The 21,754-nt window shown below is 43.3% G+C and overlaps 1 protein-coding gene across 3 annotated transcripts in view; it reads right to left on the reverse strand.

Moving 5' to 3' along the window:
- The window catches only part of sash1a (SAM and SH3 domain containing 1a), a gene marked incomplete at its 5' end in the record, with an annotated part of 148,000 nt that extends 131,804 nt beyond the window's left edge, over positions 1-16,196 (reverse strand). For all 3 annotated transcript variants that reach the window (XM_079216194.1, XM_079216193.1, XM_079216192.1), the window contains one exon: positions 15,693-16,196. In XM_079216194.1, coding sequence (XP_079072320.1) covers positions 15,693-16,196 — 504 coding nt within the window. The remainder of the gene's footprint in view (positions 1-15,692) is intronic.
- Positions 16,197-21,754: the final 5,558 nt, after the last annotated feature.

Consider the following 21,754-nt stretch of genomic DNA (forward strand, 5'->3'; position numbering starts at 1 on the left):
AGGAGGAAACACAACATAATGTACAATTAACACTTGTACAGCCACACAACATGCAAACAGTCTAGACAATGAAAGCACACTGAAGGCCAATATTTGGCAACAGACAAAGACTTCTCAAGTGTCATGTGAAAGACACATCTGCAACCTCTTCAATGACAATTGTTGCCATGGTAAAACTGAGGCCCTTGAATCCTGGTTTTCAGTTCATCCTTTCTTCTCTCACTCCTGATGGGACACTGTTCCGCCTTAAGAGCATTACATTTCTGCCAATTAGGGAAATTACAGATTTTTTTTTACAGAGTTTTCTTTAGTGACAATTTAGGGATGTGTCAATAAAGGGTGGGTGGATTCCATTGTCTAGTAAAGCATAATGTGGAATTTAGAGCAAACATATAGCCTTTTTTGCCTTCTTTGTCTATTTTGGCATGTTTGCTACAGCTAAGGAGCTTAGTATGTCTCTCATGCAACAATATAATCTAGTTATGGCTGTCCTGCTACATGCATGTAAATAGTGTGGATTAATCCCATTGTTTCTATACAAATTGCCAGTTTTTAGTATTATAGTAATCTAATGTTTAAGTGCTTTTGTTTACTACCTAGTTGAATTTGCCAAAAAAGGAGGAACGAGCAGAAAGCTTTTTTTCTTCTTCTCTATAGACTTAGGATATTTCTCTTCACAGTGACATTAGTCATTTCCACATTCTCATCCTCATTTAAGGAAAATAAAGTTACCAGACAAACTCCTGCTGTCGGTCTCAGCAGTCTGACAAATACAAAACAAACTGAGCATTCATACAAAAAAATGTGCTGGGGTCAGCCAAAGCTCCTTAAAACAAATATCACAGGCGAGTGAAACTCTGTAACTTAACTCAGGTCAGCTGAAAAAATGGCCACTTGACAGACACACACATCTGCCCATTACACTGCAGAGCCAGACTCACACAGCAAAAGCACATGATAAGCATGCTTCACCATTTGTTTACCAAACAGTGTCAGATGGGAGTGGAGGGTGTCAGGGTTGTGAATGGGTTCACAAATGAGGTCACAAGTGGATTTAGGCAGCACTATGTAAATGACCTTTCCTATAGGATTTCAATGAGCACTAATCTGCCTGTATGACCTAGTCTCATCTCTCTCTCCGCCCTATTAACAAAGAGCCTCTGTCAGCGAGTTTCCCTCTGCTGAGACAGAGGAGTGAGAGCAGACAGAGACACACACACACACACACACACACACACACACACACACACACACACACACACACACACACACACACACACACACACACACACACACACACACACACACACTAGATGAAGCTACTGTCCCAGAAAATGGAGATAAACAAATCAAAGCTTAGTTTTCTCTGTTCCTTCTTAGCCGTACTGAAATTATAACGAAGAGGCAACTCTTTCAAAGTAAACAAACAGATGAAATGAATACTAAAACAAAACAAAAAAACACTTGTGTAATTGATGTAAATGATGCCTCCACTACTGAATAACTAACCTCCTCTCTGGAGATGAGACTAGACTGCATAAATTGACATTTCCAGAGGAATCCAGGGTGTTAAACACTGTTCAGTAATCTTATGAAGCCATGTGATCTGGCTTAAAACATGCATTGTGTTGAACTCTGCTGTAGTGTGTTTAGCACATGGTTTATGTCATTGTGACCCACATTGCATTTGACAGCTCAAGCTCACATGTCTATTAATGTTGTTCTTATTTACAGACAAGATAAAAAATGAGGAGGAGGGGTCATATCAGACTTAAAGCTGGCATCCACCCACGATATTGAGGCCATCGGAGTCTGATGCACTGGTTTTGCTGGTGGAACAGCCCTGACTCCAGCCAGAATAGGAGACAAGGAGGATCATTTACGTACATGGAAACACACAAATGAAGTGTTCCCATTATAGTATGAAAGAAAAACAGGAATAGTCAGTATTAGTAAGTTGCTTCCATTTCAGCATTGAATACAACTGAATGTCATTGAAAAACACATTAAAGTATAAAGCATTCATGAGACCTAAAGCTGTATCTTGATGCAATTTTTATATCAACAACAAAAGTGTCTTTTTTTTCCTTTTTTTTGGAACCCTAAATAAACAGTACAAGACTAAATATTTTAGTTTGTGCGTGATTTGAAGTCTGTGCTTCCACTGGCGTGAGCGCCTCACTCTCTAACAAATAATGAATCACACCTTCACAGGGATCTCCAAACTGCACTGAAGAGACAAAGCAAGAGAAGGAAGAACAGACAAAGCAATAGAAGGAAGAACATGCCCCCTCCCTGAATAAGCAGCGTATTAACGACAGAAATGAAAATGTGTGGAAATGGGGACTTGGCATGCTCAAGGCCGCCCCGAGTGGCTCTCGTCGACCCGGCACAAGCCACACATCCCCTTTTGCTGCGGCCTTTCCGCCTCGGTGGAGACCAGATGAACGCTTCTACTCAACCTCTGACCTTCAGTAGGAAGATACGTGACACGCCGTTAGAAGCACATTAGCAGCTGAGAGCCTGCGGGCATTCCAGGATTGGCTGAGATGGTATATTCCTACAGGACATGCCTGGAGTCAAACCCTTCAGGATTGAATGACTATGGGTCCTCATCTCTAGTGATGCATTCCTCCAAGCGCTTGGTATTTAGCAGAAAGGCGTTTGATGCATATACAACATACTATGCTTCCACACACCCAATTGCTCACTCCTTCAACACATAGTGACCTATTTCTTTAGCTTTGACGAGCACCCTGGCCTTCAAATCCTGAGGTGCGACATGCAAGATGGGAAGCAAATTAGGCAGTTGGGGGAACTGCAGCACTGGGTCTAAGTCGCCTACTGCCTGTCAATAAATGACACCCAGAAAGCCCTAACAGAGCAGCAGAACTGATCTCAGTCATTATGATTACTGCAGCAGCCATGTTAGTGATGCCTGTCACTGGGCTTATTGTCCACAGGATCTCAGGAGAGCACACCACCAAAAACTCTCAGCGGCGCTCCTACATGTTGCCCTTGGGAACCTATCACAGTAAAAAAAAAAATCACACTTCCACCGCTTGGAAAAGAGTAAGGATGCCAGACTTGACATACTATAATAAGCTGGTTGTAAATGGGGTTCAGTGGGGGGCTTCATTTAGGGCCGTGGGGACTGTCAACATAAATAACCAGGCTTCGGTCTCCCTTTCAACAGGCGGAGAATACCATAAGAGGAAGTTGTCACTGGAGACGTCCAAATATGAGGAGAGGCTTAACAGCATCAAAATATTGTACTTGTTTACACTCTCGGCTAAGTGTAGAAGCAGTGTTAATGTGTTAAAGTAGCAGTCATGCTTGAGGAGTGAGGATTCTGGGATGGCAGATAGAAAACTAAGCCTTCAGAGTGTGTGAGCACCCACACACACACACACGCACACACACACACACACACACACACACACACACACACACACGCACACGCACGCACATGCACTGCTTCAGCTCAGGGCCTCATTGAAAAAAAAGCTATGACACACCTCTGCCAGTGTTTTACATCACAGGGCTGTTTCCATCTCCTGGGGGGCCAAAGTGCTGACTTGATAGGAAGCGTCCTTGGCAAGCGCCCACATGGCCTTTAATCAGCCATTGGACTGCAGAGGCAAGGAGAGATGCTGAATATGATCAGTATTTCAACACTGAGGGGGATACAGAAGAAAGTGGACTCCTGCACAATACAGTCAAGTATGGTTAATTTAGTCAGAAAAACTTCACCAAATATATTTCTTCCGCTGTTGAAAAGACTTCTTCACCACTTAAGGGGCTGGCAGATACAAGTATGCCATCTCATTTTGCAATCAACTCCCAATTCAGTCTGCAACACATTCAGTCTGCAAACTCCCGGAGAGAAAACGCACATAGTTATGCCACACTTGTCTCATCAGACTCTTTTTGACAGCCCCTGAGCCTTGTAGATATTGAGTAGCTTACATAAGACTAATTTAGAGACCCCTGCGGCCTATTGGGATACTAACTGGTACTGAGATGCATGCATGCTTTCTCACACAGCAGTCGCAGTGATGTGCGTCTAGTGTAAAGGCCCGTTTCACAGCAGGCTGATGAGACAGCCATGGCAAAGCAGCCAGAACAAAAACACGCTGCTTCCTATGAGGGGAGGAGCACAAAAGCGCCAAATTATTCATGAAGGAAGGCCTTGGTTAAAAATATATATATAATTTGGTGTGTGTCTATTTTGGTGTGATTTAACTTGTACCCATTTATTTAAAGACTTTTAAAGTTTTGGTTCTAAACAGTTAGGCTAGTTTTTTCTCAGAACTATCTTCTGGTTGACAGGAAGTAAAGCATTTGACATTTCTAAAAACGGAAACAGTGGGATGTTTGGAAAAACATAAGTTTGTATATTACAGAAAAATCCACATTTTATTCAGTAATTTTATCTATAATTGAGTTCAAAAGCATTGTTTAATAAACAAAAAACGGTCATTAGTTTGAGATGCAAAGCCTTGTATGGAATTAAGACGATTTAGAAATGTATTCTACATTATATGTACATCGTACGTAAATCTCGTAAACTACCACTTAAAAACAATCACAGCTACTATGACTAGAGAGAGTGAGGGAGTATGGGAAATTCTCTGAATCTGTTCCTTCAGATTGCATAAACAGCATCACTTGTGTGACCGGAATACACAGTCTCATCTGCGGTTCAGCCTCTGAGGACATAATGCCATTTCATAACAAAAGCCTCCTCTGCCTCTCCTCACGAGGAGGGGCTTCATCATCAATATACTGATTAGGGTTACAGGAGAAGCCTCGTGCTAATCAACAAGAAGAGCACTTGAGCTTTGTGCACTCTGTTGTGATTTTGATCACAGAAATGGTGAGGAGCTTTGATTTCTAGACAAACATATTTAAGAATCAAGATGCCCTACATTTATCTGCTTAATAGGAGGGACGCCTTTGTTCGACAGAAATACGCAGCTGATTGAAAAAAAGAGAGCAAGTGATGGTTAGTGTGTGTGTTTGTTCAGGTATGTTGTACTCAAAAGGATGATTTAAAAATGGGCATCCCAGTAATAACATATTTACAGACATGTCTTCCTTTCCTGGTCTCTACAGTATCATGTTCACACAAAGGCCAAACCAGAACCTCCATTGCAAGCAGATTGTAAAATATGAATGGCCACTTTACATGACAATTGGTGTACACCCGGCTGTGGGATTCCTGCATGACAATGAAGTCCGTCTCCACACATAATTGCTGCCCTCAACTTCCACTGCTGCATTGTCATCTACTTCCCAAAGAAGCCCGAGTATGGCTGCCTCTGGTGTCAGTAAAGACCTTTTGTCATCTTAAAAGGAAGTATTAGTAAGATAATCTATTTCTCTGGTTCAGCCATTCTTGTTCCACTTGTGGATCCTGAGGAGGAAATTGGTAGCTGGTGCATAATTCAGGGAATTTCCTGCAGTTTAAGGAATTTGGCTTTGACCAGGTCTGGGTGATACGGGGGCACTGCCAGCTTTAAGGCTGGGTAGGGTGCCGTTAAAGAGATGTAGGTGGGTTTACTGGCATTCAACTATTCCATAAATGGAGTACTCTTCTGGGAGAAGAGGCACAGTCTTGCAGCCTATTGTTCTGGACTGACAGTGTATTCTCATCTGAGGGGGTACAAAAACTAGTTGGTCCAAGCCAGGGAGATGCTAAGTGACCATAATAAAGACTCATATTACAATACAGTCGTCCTGAGAGACGCTCAATGCAAAGCCTTCCCATGCTGCTGCCCATGGAATACACTTCCTCAGTGCTCACACTTATTGCCATATGAAGGTTTGAAAATGAGAAGGATAAAAGCCAAACATGAAGTGAAAAAAATTGTCCTTGAAAAAACGTTTTAATCAAAGGATGAGACAAATTCCTGCAAGGGGCTTCATTTCCACGCAATAATTTACTCGCACCATCGGCAAGAACTTCCCTCAGTCACTATATCTTATCACCTCAGCAATCATCCTGACATGGTTTATGAACTGACTCATGAACTAATGGCTCTATATTAATTATTCAGCTTTTAACTGCTTTGGAGCGTACAAGAGGAATTGCCTCACGCTCAAGGCCGCAAACAACCTTGTACATGCAGATGAACACAGATTAATATAAATAGCGGTAGTGCTTCCTCTAAAAAGCCTAAAAAATTAGACAATTATTAGTGACTCAAAGATGCATATTTTATTTCTAACTTCTTCTCACTGTTAGTTTGTCTGCTTCTTGGTCTTTATCTCCCGCCCCCTGTTGGATTGACAGGTCTGCCACTCTGTCAATTTGTATTCCAGTTTGTATCCCCTGCCTGGAAGTAAGGGAGAATGAGGTGAAACTCGGTGAGGATGTTTGGCAGAGCAGAAAAAATTCCTGATGCATGACCCCTCCGCTCAGGCTCGGACGGCGAGCTGTCAGTCGGCCTGTTCATTGTTTGGCTTTTGTGTGTGACATCAGATCTGTGCTCCGTGGATTCATAGTGAAGAGGTGATTTAGCAGATATACGGCACTTTCTCTGCACCCAAAGGCCGTGACCACTGCACGCTAGGGTCAGATTATCAGTCTGCTGTTGCTATGCAGAGAACTTTGGCCTCAGGGGCAACAATAAATATGAAAAAGGATAAGTGTTGAGCCATAGTATTCAAAGTTGTCCTGAAAAAACCTCCTGTGTTTTAGCTCTCCTTCGTGTTAGCCCACAATTATTCCAAGATATAAACTAGAATATTAAAATGCTCATAATAAGCTTCTATCGTTGTAATTTGCCCCATGTCGAAATAAATATGGATTTAGCCTAATCCTCTTTAAACAAAGCTGAGCCTTAGAAATCTGTCACTTGACTGGTTACATAAACGGGTGCCTTTCAGCAAAAGTCACACCAGGCCAGCTGCAATGAAGAGAAGCTTTATGATGGCTGTGTTTACCAGGCCGAATTTTATGACGGCAATCTTTTTGATGACTTTGTTCACACATTCAATTCAGGTCAAGACTCTAGTTGACTGTGTAACATGAAGCCTCGAACTAAACCGAGGTTAGAATAATCTATGATCCTTGGACAATGGCGGCAGACTCCTCATGTAAAAGAAATGCTGCGAGACCAGAGAAGACACGACCCATTTCCAGATTCGTCCGACTTTCCTTTCGAAAAGACGTCTCAAGGGCTATTTAAGCAAACAGGGGTCGGTTTGGCAGAGCGTCGGTTTAAAGATTTGCTGATATAAAAATTGTGGTTTTGCGGTTCAGTGCCAGCAGATGAAGCAGAACCAAGAGTGCACATCTCAGACATTAACAAAAGTGACCGTAGATGGCTACATGAGAATCCCATAATACAAAACATACCCATAAATGTGCATTGAGGGATGAGGCTGCAGGAGTGGAAACACCTACAGTGCTTTGTTTGTCTGGTGCGTGTCCGTTTACTTATTTTATGACTCAAAACCTGCTTGTAAAGAGGTGGACACACCAGAATGGTAAACTGTTTTCAGTTCTCAGGTTATATTCTCGGTATTATCCATTCTCTCAAGAGTTCAAGAGCATTTTTGGTAAGCTTAGAATGGGTGAACTGAATAATGTCTGGCAAAGTTAACCCAAACAATAACCCACTTGACCAAACTTTTCTCTGCATAAGCCACAGGACTCCAACCCCTACTGAACCTTTAATGATGTGTGATTCAGATTCAGATCAAAAATGTTTTTTGGGACGGCCTCAGCAGACGCAGTGGAGTCTCTATTCATCCCTGTATGAAGCGGCGTGGTGAGCGATTAATGTTTAATGAATAGAACAATTACCTTTAACATGTACAGGGGTCAAAAAGCAGCAATTAGCGTGATGAACTCCAGCCTTCCATACTGAGCATGTCTAGATTGATCCACTAATGACGAGTTTGACCAGCTGGCTGAAGCACAGTCAGACTGAGCTGGTCCAATCACCTTAACCTCTCATCAGGGAAAATGTAATAAATGGTGAGGAAATATAAACATAATGTGACTGTGCCAGATTCTGTATTTTATATTAATTTCACGTTAGATGATACTGTTCAAAGATCTTTTGACCAACTAAAAAATCAAACATACATGATTCATGTATGTTGCCATCAGTGTACCTTTTCAGCTTAACTAAGCACCTGTCATCAGCACAAACGGCAAGAGAAATATGTCCCATAGTGTTACCTGTTACCTTGCAATGAGACGTATATGCACACGCAACAGATGAAAATTTCTTGCTGGAATGTGCTGCAACCCATAAATGTTTCTAACATTAAACGCCACAAAAGACAAAAGCATACCTACAAAACGACGCTGCCTTTGTAAAAGAACACATGCAACACGCAGTCCGTGAGTTTGCGTAGGCGTGTTTGAGGAATGCAGTAACTGCCAGGTAATTAGGGTTCACATTCAGGTATGTCAAGCCGCAGGGAAGCCAGAGCAAGAGACAGACAGACAGACACTCAGTGGGTTTAGTACGGCTTAATCTCCTGCCGAGCACAGCCACTACAAAAGCACTCAGGTAGGGACATATCGACACTGGTGTGGTCTCCATGATCAAAGCTTTCAGCGCGGCCCTGCCCTCATGCCTTGGAAATGAACCAATTAGGGATGAGGGGGGGATGAGAGTTGGTTGTGCTGCGTTGCGTACACCACGCTGGCAGCAGCTTCAGACGAGGTAATTATACACGCTCTCCCTGTCTTTCCCTGCAACACTCATACTCACTGCTATCATGCCTCACTCATCTCTCTACACCCCGACATTATACGCCTAAAACACAGTCCAGAAAATATGAGCCGACATGAGCCAAACTGTAGCTACATGTAGGACAATTAAGCTCTGTTGTAGATAATGGTGCTTTAACCCTCCCAAAACTGCTCTCCACCGAGCTGCAGGTAGCATCAAGCTGACGAGCAGCCGGCGTATTTCCGCATTCATCACTCTGATTCACGGAGCTTGTCTGAGCCCCGTGAAGGGCAAGGAACATTGTTCATTTTTAACATCATGTTCATAGGAAGGAGGATTAATTCCTCCAGTTGGGGCAGAATGTGGAAGAAGGGCTTGAGAAAAATGACAAGAATGTGCTTTGTCACGTTTTTAGAAGAGCAGAGGACAAGGAGTTTACAACCGTCTATATTATTTCTCTCATGCACATGCAAGCAGATGACTGCTGCTGTCGTGGTTCGATGATTACTCCATTATTTGATTAGTTAATTTATAAAAAATGAATTCCGAACAATATCGACAATCATTTCATAGTTTAAGCCATTTATTAAATGAAAGTGCAAAATGTTCTGGTTTCAGCTTCTCAAATGTGAGAAGGATTGGAGGATGAGCTGCTTCACCAAATAGCTCCAGCAATATTCAAACTCTATGGAGCACACGCACTGCTGATAGAATGAAGGAACTCTGCAATAATCCCAACCGTAACACCTGCCATCTAAATCATTGTCATTAAAACATTTGGTTTGATTTTTAAATATCTTTCCGTTTGTCTCCATGGCAACTTGCCACAAAGCCCCTTTAGTGTGTGACCTAGCTTGTAGATGCGTGGGAGTCGGACCTAATTAGCCCTCTCGGACTGTAGGTCACACATCACTACCTGTGGCAATACACTAAAACCTAATCCCGTAGATGACTGAGAGCATGCATGGAGCGCCTGTGCAGCATGCAACAATGTATGGTCGCACTGTTATGAGAAAATGTAATGATCCCCTCCAGAGTAATCAGTGCCAGTACAGTAATGAGTGTGTGCTAGACAGAGGTGTACAGAGAGGGGAAACGTGTGTCGATGTGTTGATTTGCAAGTGTGTTTGCAATCTGGATCCTGACACAGACAGATGCTCAGGCCTGCTCTTTTGTCACTCTCCATCCTTGTGGGGTACTTGATATCTTTATTTTCCTCCATCTCCACTGTTCAACGAGGACTACAGGGTCGTTATTGTGCACATGTACTGTAACCGTAGCAGAAGCTGCTGTTACTATGATGAGATTAATTTACTGGAAGAAGAGTAATGTGTAAAAAATAAACATGTTTACAGCAGCGACCGAACATCTAGCTTCTCTGTTTGCTGCCGCAGACGGGAATCATCCATCAGTGCACTGAACCACAAAGAAATAGCCTCGAGTTAAAAGACAACATGTCAACAATTTTATATATAGAAATAAAATGCATATGGATAATTCCTATTATTGAGTTTTCTATGTGGTCAAGTAAAAGTGACCTTTTCACCTTATGGGTGAGAACAAAGTGGATATACTGAAAAGACAATAGTGGATCCTGACTACATGCCTTAACATTGACTTACACTAGAAAACAAGTCAAAATAGAAAAGGCCGATATACTTTATATTGATCATGCAGCCTGCAGACATTCCTGAAGCAGATATTATGTGGTCCTGTAGACAGGCTGTCTGGAAGCTGCTGAAACCTTGGACCAGAATAGCTCTGATAATGTATCTGTCATGAATGTGTGTCATCAGGACCTGTTCCCCGGCACCACAGTGGAAAACAAAATAGCTATAATGCCTGCCTAGCCTGCTTTATTTAAAGATGTTACCATGACTGCATAAGTGATACACATATGCTTTAGCTCACACATGTCATTTAAATATAATATATCTCCAAAGGCTGGAGGTAGTGACATTTACAGCCACAAGCCTAAATCCAATATTTCAACATGAACTAGATGTCTAAATGTTGAGATTGTACAGATTACTCCTGTTGCCGAACGGAGAGAAAGTTTTTTTGAATTGTAAAATTAGAGCTCTGTGAAATGTCATCTTTCTAACCAAGTTTGCATGTCCGGGGAATAAAAAGAGTTCCTTAAAAGCCAGTTGATCGTGTGAGTAACAGCACAGTAGGAGTGAGCCCCTCTCACCCCTTCCTGCTCAGATGAGAAGGCCAGCTGCATATACAACTTTCCCACATTTGCACAGGATCCCAGGAGATGGGTGGTCAAGACAGAAACTCCCTCACTACATTACAAAAAGAGGAACACCATCCAGCGAATATGCCTTTGCAGTGATAGTTTTTTTTCAGCACACATGGTTGTGTACGGATGGGAAAGTGATCACATGCACTTGAGATGACAGACTGTAAGTGTAATGTGAGTAATGTATGACACCCACTGAGAAGGAGAAGATTGTGTGGTCTGTTTTGTCGTCTTTCCTGAGATCACATCAATGCTGTATGTTTGAGTTCACAGGTCAAAAGCAGTAAGGTCAAAGGTCATTGTGATAGCCATCAGTCCCCACTACACCCAGATGCTCTCCAAAGAGCTAAATACTGGTACTTGTAGTTTATGCTTAACAACGAAGGTTCCAAAAGGCCTTAAACGCGGGTTTGTTACATAAAAAGCCTCTAACTACGTGTATATGTGACTTTTTCCATCTGATGGGAATGTGATCTATCCCTTTTTAGTCCTCCACATAACCACGCTTTTCTAGAACGTCAACAGCAGCTCACTTTGCTAATTGACTTTCTCTGTCCTCTCAGGACAATAGAGGCTGGTCCTTGACTTCTTTATGACTTCCCCCTTATGAGTCCTTGGTTGATTATGCCTTTAAGAAGCCCTTAATAAAGACTAAAGTAAATAGAACTTTCGGCAAAGCCCAAGGAAAACGCAGGCGGTTGTGAAAGGCTTTCTCCCTCCTTATGGCTGAACGCCAGCTGTATAGTACGGGACAGAGATGAAAACATATGCTAAATGAGAAGCTCATGAAAAGCTCAGTGTTCCACTGGGGCAATGAAAAAGCTCTTGGTTTAGCCATATAGTATGCTTTTCATCCGACAATAACATCACATATTGCATGCATATGTAGTGGGAAACTGAAAGGAATAAATACATAATACTGCAGCTTTAATGGAAATCTTTGATCTCTGCTTTTACCTGAACCTCACTATTCTGTGAACGTACACATTTTGGCTGCAGTGGAAATAGATTGGACAACTTTGAATAGATGATATTTTAAATATCTATAAAAAGTGCTCTAATTATTTCTCACACCAGCTGTGCAGTCATCCTGAGGGCCCTCAATAACCACAATGGGCCAACAAGAGATGACCCTCATCTTATACAAAAATCTAATTTCCTGCTTGGTGAAAGTGCTGGGACACAAGTCAAGATAAAAGGACTGAAACAGGAAGTGAGGTGAGAGTTTGGCATGTAAAGTGGCAAACTTCCTCCTTTTTGCTTAAGAAGGCTAATAAAACAGGCAGTTAAAAGCCACCTTTCCTTCTGCTTTCCCCCCTGACAGACACAACACCTCTGGGTGTCCACTGCATTTCTTACATTCTTCAGGCCGGTTAAGCCGGAGGCCTCACGATTCCCACCCACCACATTTGATCAGCTGTTCAGTGGGAGTCGGAGAAAGGCCTTGAACATCCAACTGTCCTGTGGGAGAATAGCTCTCCTGCCCAAGCACCCACTAAGCGTAGTATAGCCAGCAAAAACAATGTGGCCATCTATTTACAACCCTTCCTCTCTCTGCATGACACCCACATTTTTTAATCACCCACCCATCAGCACAATGCTGGACACTCGCCTCCGCAGCCTCTTTCAATGGACGGAAATTGGGAATGTAAAACAGACAAGTAGTGAAAGGACATGCGGCTCCATCAGCCTCCATACAGACAATGGAGAATCTCCCAGTGTTTAGCTGCTACTTCCTCCTGAAACACAGCACGAACAAAGAGGCGCTATTGTGTCTGCCGTCTCTGGTTGAGCGCGCATCTTCAAAGTCTGGCACTAATCAGAATTATTTAAAATAAAAGGTTTATTTTTCTCTGATAAGATAAAACAATGCAAATCTTCAGAGATCACTGGAAAGATAATAGGACACAGGAAGAAATAGAATTGGATGCAAAAATAGAGCAACTATTGTGCTTGTTCACTGCCCATAACAACTACAAAACCTTTCAATTTCAACTGTATTGTCCCCAACGGAAAATGTGTCTTGCAGCCAGGTTGAAGATAGAATACAGATAGAAAACTGGATAGGTTAAATAAAATGTATAAAACATATCTCTTACAAGGATATGAACACAATATAGACAAGCGCTGCCAATGCCAACCCTTGTGATTAACAGAAATATGAAATAAAAGCATATGAGAGATGCAAGATTTGACTCTTTAAAGTGTCACAAATCTGAAACAAGGTCTTCAAAACAAGGATGGGTTTGTTTGCTTTGGGATTACAAACCAGACATACTGTTCAGTGTTCACATGACACATACCTAAAAAGATGCTGATCATCAGAGATTAACATATTTACTCTCAGTATATCAAACATTTATGAGAAAGTTCCAACCAAAAGGGTTGATATAAAGTTAACTCTACGACTGCAGTGCATTCGGCAACAGGCAAACAGCAGCACCATCTTGTCTGCTTATATTGTTCCCTGATGAAAGATTTAGTAATGTGCAACACAAGTGTTTGTTTACATCATAAGACATACTCCTCTCTCGTAGACAAGGGGTCTCTGCGGCCTTGATAAGGATCATGGGTATTTATTACACCCAGCAGAGCCCTTTCAGTGAATTGATAATAATCTAGCACACACTGAAGAGGTTTTCAGATTCTTAGTGCTTATATTCCCTATATTTTTTGCATAATGGCAAACAATGGAGACAAGGCCAGTGACACACAGATGAACAGAGGGCTGTCAGGCCAGAGTCCATAGAAATCCCTCCATATTGAGAGCACAGAGGACAGTTTAAGTGCGGCTGGAGATCTTGGTTATACTATACAATGAACATCCCTTGAGACTGACTTCTGTGTCCTGTAATTGCCCCGAGTCTAGCTCTCTGGTCTCAAAGGCACAGAGAGGGGAGATATCTACAGACCAATCACAGCGCAGTTAGTCAAACCTCCATCAGCTGGTCACAGCTCCATCTCTCACACTCCTCTCACTCCTACCGGGGAGAAAAGCACTGGGCTGGAGCCAATTCAAAACTACAGGGTGAGACACACTCACAAAGAGAGCCCAAGAGGGAGCGGCAGAGAAAGACCTTGACCTGCTCATTCCGATCTAAAATCCTCAATGCCAAAGCTTGGGCTCTAAATAAATACGTCCTTCAAAAGGGAGAGATAGTTTAACTCTCTGGAACCAACACTTTGTTTCAGCCCGGGTTTTGCAGATAATCTCTCACAAATCCTAAATCTCTGTGGGACTCACAGTCAGCCAAAGTTGGAGAAATATATAGACGGAGAGCTTACGAAACATGCAAAAGCCGGAATTACTTATAAAAGCTAATTTGGAAGCAAGCGAGTACTGGATAGGGTAATTGATATTAAAGTTTGGGTCAAACTAAATAAATGATAATGTAGATACATACAGTAGTTATGAAGTCATGTCACTACATGAACACCATATCTTCAGGATCTTGTTTCAGTTGGAATAGCCAGCGAGACCTGAAAACCTTATAAACACCTGCACATGAATATTTGCATAGTCATACTGACAGTCCAACTGACACACAAGGGCTCAACCAGGATTTTAGAAATATAGTTGTTTCCACCGTCATTCCTCAGGCTTGTTCAACTCCTGAAAAGAAGCAAATCAGCAGGCTCTTGATCATTAGTTCTGAAATAGAAATAACACTGACTGACTTAACACTGCTTTTGTGTGGTCTGCTGACCATTAAACTAGTGCATGTTGCTGCATTTCCCCAGTAAAAACCACAGGAGCCACAATATCTGCCTCCTCAATGGCCTGCAGACACGGCAATCAAAAGCCTCCCTGTAAGTAAACAGCAGTCATTCAGTGGAGCCCTCGCAGCTGGTAAGGCATATGATTCAGACACTTCTGAAGAAAGGGCCCAACCAGTCCTGTACAAACAAGAGGCCCTCTCAGTCTTGCTGCAGGACTGCGACAGCCTCCCCAGCTGGGCGCTCTTCATTACTGCCCCTGCCATCGACAGCCCATTCTCTATTAATCACAGCAAAGAGTCAGGCTTATATGCTCGTGGGGCTGGTTGATCCACCTACACTGAACGCTGAGGCGAGTCACTGGACAGGTGAGGTCAGAGTAGATTAATAATCAGAGTGTAAATCCTCCCCCTCCTTCACCCTACAGGAAATCACAGGCAGGGTGAAAGCTCCTCAGGATCTCCTCTCCATTCGCTGCTTATTGATCGGCAGCAACTTCATTCCCATCATTCACCGTGACAGAAACCACTCACTTCAGCAGAGTGCAGCAGGGCTGAAACTGTTTCGCCATCACACTGGTATTTACCTGTGGCTCAGTTTCTAACCTTACATTGATGTTGAACACAAGTGAAATGGGCCCTTTATACAAGATTCACTTTTATATGACCGCCAGTGGGCTTTAGACAATAATGATGGATGATGCTGAGCCGGTTACAGACACTTTTGTGCGATATAACTCTTTTAGGACATTGCAATAACCAACCACCTCTGCAAATCATTTAATTTGCTTTTAGTCCATAAAACTACATTTTATCCAAAACTACATATTTGTGTGGCTATTGTTTAGAAAAGTAAACCCTTTAAACAATTTACCAATACCAATCAGGTGTCTTATAAAGAGGATGTGAGACCAAATTTAGTGGGGACATTTGTGCAGTTTTTCATCCGCTGTCATACCATTTTACAGGTGGCGTTTCCTGTTGTGCCATGTGACCCTCATGGCCTGTGTCTCTCCAGGTAGCTCTTACCTTGTTAGAGTAGGGCGGCTTGGCGAGGTTGATTCCGTCTCTGATGAGCTTATCCCTGATCATGATCTTCAGCTTCAGCTTGGGGTAAATCACCAGCTCCCTCCTGTTGCCCAGCGTCAGGTTCCTCTGCGCGCCCATGTAGCCACCGTTGCGCCCAATCCGGTCACTGTTGGGCTCGGTCCAGGACTTGGATCCCCGCAGTTTGGACTCATACTGGTCCACCATGTGACTGGTATAAATCTCGGATGCGGGTGGCATCGGCTCCAGGGTGAAATAGAGTCCACTGGCCGTCTCGTTGGCTTCATCTTTCAGCCTCCTCACCGCCTCGTGAATCCTCTGCCTGTGGTGAGGGATGTAGACCCCTATGGCATCCAGGTCGGGGTCTCCGATCTGTTTGCAAACCTCCAGATCGTCATATCCATTATCCACAAAGGCCTCGACGTACTGGGCAAGCTGGAGGGTCTTCAGCCACTCGAAAACGATGACAGGTCCGTTGCTTGTCATTTTGGATGTTGCCAGATTGGCTACAACTCGGGAGAGAAGAATACACTAAAGTAATGCTTACTTTCCCATTCGGCGTTTCAGACGCATTCTGAGGTTGTTAATGACGGCGTGTGCTCTCTCTAAGTATTTGGGAAGTAAAGACGTCGGCATTAAACATGTTTTGGTTTATCCATAACAAAGGTTTGGTCCATCCCCAACCTTATCAGTCCGCGGTGTTGCGAGACATAACAGCAGAGCCGTAAGTGAATTAAAGGTCCAGCCTGCCGGAACACCTGTAAATATTGACAAATGAAGATCACTCTAGTTCCACTTGAAACAGCTTTCAAATCCCAAATGTCATTTCGGGGATTTACCATGCGCAGTCAGACCCAATACCACCTTCCTTAAGCAAATAAGAAAGCAGTTTCCTCAAACTATTGTTATTCAAATCGCTTTTCAACCAGATTTCGTCCGTTACGCACGGCAGCTGCTGCGTCTTAAAAAAAATAGAAAAAAAGAAGCCTTTTCACAGCTTATCCTCCTTCCTGAAAGTCCTCTGTATCGGAACACGCGAGCGCGTTGAATGAATACATCCAAAAAGGAGGCCAAACGGGCTTTAAAATGACGGAGAGTCGCGAGGCTCCTGCTCAGTCTACGCGCAGTCCGGTTCTTCCAGCCGGCACATCACTACACTGGAGCCGCAGCCAAGAGCCAACATGCTCAGTGCTGCTCCTCTCCCGTCCACGCCCCCCCAAATCTCAATGTACTCATTTAAAAATAGTGATGCGGGTCCTCCACCAACTTGTCACGCCGCCTCGGGGAAGCACAGCGGGTCACCAGGTCCCACCGACTTGGCCAAAGTTGGTCCGAGACGACAGCGCACCTTAAACCTGTCGCGCAGCAGAAAACGAAACCACGAGTCACATTATTCTTCCCCTACGTTGTGTGCGTTCCCCGCACCTCTCTCTCTCTCTCTCTCTCTCTCTCTCTCTCTCTCTCTTTCTCTCTCCTCGCTCGCTCACACGCTCTCACTCATTCAGCATATTTCCACGGTTTGGCGTCTGAATACGCATGAGCGCCCTCTATGTGGCAAGTGAGGAACTGCAGATTTCGCAGCACTGGAGCTGATGAAATATAAGAAACCGAGGTAGTAACTCATCCATCTATCCAGTATCTTTATTGGAGAGGCATTTGATGCAATTTCTCTTTGACTTTACAACACTGGAGAGCAAGTGGAGTCCAACTGTCTGTCAAATTGCAGCAGCACTGGAAGCTATCGTCATTAGTACGAGACAAGTCAAACTGGCTGTGGAAACCGAGAGGGGCAGAAAACTCTGCTTGAATAAGACCTGTCCACGCTGTCCAAACAGAAGCTAAGCCAGCCGCTGCTGATGCATGCTTCATCAAATGTGAGCCGACAGCTTGTTAGGGGTCAGTTTGATACAATCACCATCTCGGCTCTGGGCTGGAAGTGATTTGCCTCAGCCCATTATGACATGCGACGGGGCTAGAGTGGAGGAGGAGTGGGGAAGCATATCAAACAGCCTCATATTGGAGAAGTGACGTCAGAAACGTGGCAAAAATGCATGTCTGAATGTCAGAGGAAGAGGTGTGAGCCAGTGTCGATCCTTCATGATGTCTTACTTAGTTCAATCAGACTTGAGTTACTTGACATATTTGTGATTTACCTGACGGCTGCAGTCATCATAATTTCTCAGAAATGCTACATTGTCCCTCCTCCTTTGTAAACACTCCTATAAAGTGGTTTGATTGACAGGAGCAACAAGGGTTCACGTGTGCAGTGTGAGAAATAGATGATGCATTAGAGCTTGACTTAAACCAAACGGCTCATACAGTGTGACCTTCATAACAATTCACACAGTAATAACGTACAGAAACAATAAAACACCTGGAATATATCAGCAAGAAAATCTGCTTTAACGTCTTAGATTAGGTGGATGGCAGACATTCAAGACAGAATGATGAGGAGGCGAGGAACTACGTTTAACATTCACTCTGAACACAAACCTAGTTTAATTTTCCAGCTCTTGTATGAAGGAACAAAACTCACGCAGCTCTGTTCAGACTTTTCATAGATGTGTTTTAGGAGCCGGGTATTATGGGAGTGGAGTGACAGATGGAACAGGGGGACTGGTGGGACGACTCAGTGCCAGGAGTGCTGTGTTTCCACTCTGCTGCCCCGGGCCACAGGGAGCGATCTGCAGGTGCTGAGAGGCACCTGCATCTCGCTGGCTGTATGGAAATACACACAACTGTTTGTTTGTATAAGGCAGTCATCTGAATGGGACGCCTGATGTTTGCCTGAGTTTTTATGAAACAAAGTGACAGGATACATACTGAGCCCTAAACAATCAATTTTTTTTATATATACTGTATATATATATATATATATATAATATATATATATATATATACATATATATATATATATATATATATATATGATGGGTTTTCAATTCAGTACACCAACTTGATTTAAGTGCACAAACATATATGTTGGTATTGCATTAAAGTTAGTACTGTGTCATTGCTTTGTAGTGACCACTTCCAGCAGCAGACCCATTGCTCTTCACTGAGTGATGCCGCATAGCTCTGGAGCCGTAGGACTGCTGCCACATCAATATCACCTCAATAAGCATTCCTTAATCAAATCTGAAATAGGCAGCTCAGAGCATTAGTGCAGGTAAATATGAACATGTGGCAGTGAGAGTGCACGTATTGGTTCTGGTGAATATGTATAGGCTGCTTTGACTGTGCTGATTGAAAGAGTGTGACTGTGGCAGGTCGAGGGAAGAAAAGCTCCAGTAGACACAGCTGGAAGGTGAGAGGAGATCGACACAGCCAGACAGACAATAGCAGCTCCGCTGACAGCCAGGCTTTCTCTATGCTAATAGTCTGTGCTGGGTGTTTCTCTTTCTCTCTGAAAGGAAGACTTGGCTATTAGAAGGTGGGGATTTTTTCTGGCAGAAAATGTAAGGTCTCCTTGGCTTCAGTCGTCCACATTGCACCTTTCAAGACCTCAATTTTAAAATCCTTTGAAGCAGAGAATGGCTTCTGTCCACCTAGATGCCGAGGCACCACAGAGGTCGTGGATGTTGGTTTCTAACTTTAGGATATCTGTCAGGCCCTGATAGATATGTAGACTATACAGCAGTACCGCCCAGGTGAAATAGAAAACACAAATCACAGTTGACGCTTTGAATTCATTGTGCTTTTGTGGTGGAGAAGGCTTTTGTGGGGGTAGACTCGTCCACCATCTCCTGGATCACTGACTACCTCACAGGCAGACCACAGTTTGTCAGAATGGGCCGTGTGCTGTCTGGGACGGTGGTCAGTGATGTTGGAGCCCCACAGGGAACTGTTCTGTCTCCCTTCCTGTTCACCCTGTACACCACTGACTTCCAGTAAACCACAGAGTCATGCCATCTGCAGAAGTTCTCTGATGACTCTGCGGTGGTCGGGTGTATTAGGGATGGACGGGAGGAGGAGTACAGAGCAGTGGTGAGTGACTTTGTGAAGTGGGCCGGCGATAATCACCTGCTTCTGAACGTGGCCATGACCAGAGAGATGGTGGTCGACTTCAGGAGGAAGACAACAGCTCCGAGTCCTCTGAGTGTTCTGGGAGAGGACGTGGACACAGTGGAGGAGTACAGGTACCTGGGTGTTGCCATCGACAGCCGACCGAACTGGAAGGCCAACGTCAACGCTGTCTACAAGAAGGGGATGAGTCGACTCTTTTTCCTGAGGAAGCTTCGATCCTTCAATGTGTGCAGCAAGATGCTGGAGATGTTCTACCAGTCGGTTGTGGCCAGCGCCCTGTACTTCTCCATTGTCTGCTGGGGGAGCAGCATTGGAGCCGGTGACACCAACAGACTTAACAAGCTAGTTAAGAAGGCCGGCTCCATCATCGGCTGCAAGCAGGAGTTTCTGGAGCAGGTGGTGGAGAGGAGGACGCTGAAGAAACCTTTGTCCATATTGGACAACCCGGACCACCCTCTCCACCACCTGCTGCAGGGCCAGCGGAGCACTTTCTCTAACAGATTCCTCACGCTCCGCTGCAACAAGGACCATTACAGGAGAACATTCCTGCCGACAGCTATACGGCTTTACAACAAGTCACCGCTTGCTAGTTCCTCCGTGAATTAGTTCATCACTGTACCATATATACTTTGCATTTTGCACTTTGCACAATCTGTTTATCTAATTTACTTATTTACTTAATTAATGAATACTCTCTTCAGCTGTAAATGTAAATATATTTCATTCCAGTTAGTTGTATTCTATTTTATTGTGTATATATATATTGCTTTATTTTAAATTGTATATATCTCTCATCCCTGTTGCTTCTTTATATATTTTATCTTTTATCTTGTGTGTTTGTATTTCAAGTGGTAAGGCGCTACTGATGACGACAAAAACATTTCCCCTTGGGGATTAATAAAGAATATATTCATTCATTCATTCATTTTTAAACCTGAGCAGGTCTGCTTTTAACCATAATGTTGGCAGTTTGATCCCCGGCTCCAACTGTCCCCATATCAAAGTGTCCTTGCACAAGAAACTGAACTTCAAAATGCTTCCTGGGTGCTTTACAGCAGCCCACTGGAGGGAGAGAAATGCAGAGGTCAAATTTCATGTATGCACATGTACGTATGGAAAAATAAAATATATATAAATATTCCTGAACAGCAACATCTGCAGGGATTTATTGTCAAATTGTCATGTTTATTAAATACAAATGCATGTATTTGAAATGTATAGTGTATGTATATAACATTATTGTGTATAAAACTTGAAATAGTAACGATAAATGTATCATGACACAGTAACCTTTTTTAATGCATAGTGGGCAGATATATAACTAGATGTTGCCTTGTCAGAATCTTTCCGTTACAGATTTAAGGGTTGGCTGTAGATGATCCTTCAGCAACAGCCAAGACCACAGGAAACAATCCTAGAGTGAGTTGATAATTGCTGCATATCACGTTTGGCTTAAACAAGAGTAGTATCCCAATGTGCTTGCATGGATAACATACGCTTTACATGAAAACTAAATTTACCATGATATTTTCTCAGAATTGAACATGAAAATAAAAACTTTGGGGGCAATTATTATGATGAGTAGTTTTGTGGTGAACCCACAAATCAGTGCAATGCACATTGTTTATTGTCTTGGGATACAATTAAAGGCAAAAGCTGAGCCACTTATTTTTGCAGCCTTAAAAACATAGAAGCTCTCCTTGGCGGTTGGTGGTCTGGGGCATCTGTGATTCCTTTTTATCATTCTGGTGTCTTCAATAGAAAGAGAAGGAAAGAGCTTGATCTGTCTTTCTGCGCTTTAATGGTCAGGCTGCAATCTACAGAGACCAGAGGTGAAGCAAGCGCGTCAGGAGCAGCTGCCACTCCGCTGGCAGCTCAATAGCAACCTAAACATCTCCAAACCCACAGGGAGAGATGGGTGGCAGTTCGGGGTTAATGCAAGGATTGCATGTCTGAGCATATCAGCCACAGACACCTGTCAATCACCACTCAGCATCTGTCTGTAAAGGCAACAGGTC

This window comes from Taurulus bubalis, assembly GCF_910589615.1.
Source record: "Taurulus bubalis genome assembly, chromosome: 3".
NCBI lineage: Eukaryota > Metazoa > Chordata > Actinopteri > Perciformes > Cottidae > Taurulus > Taurulus bubalis.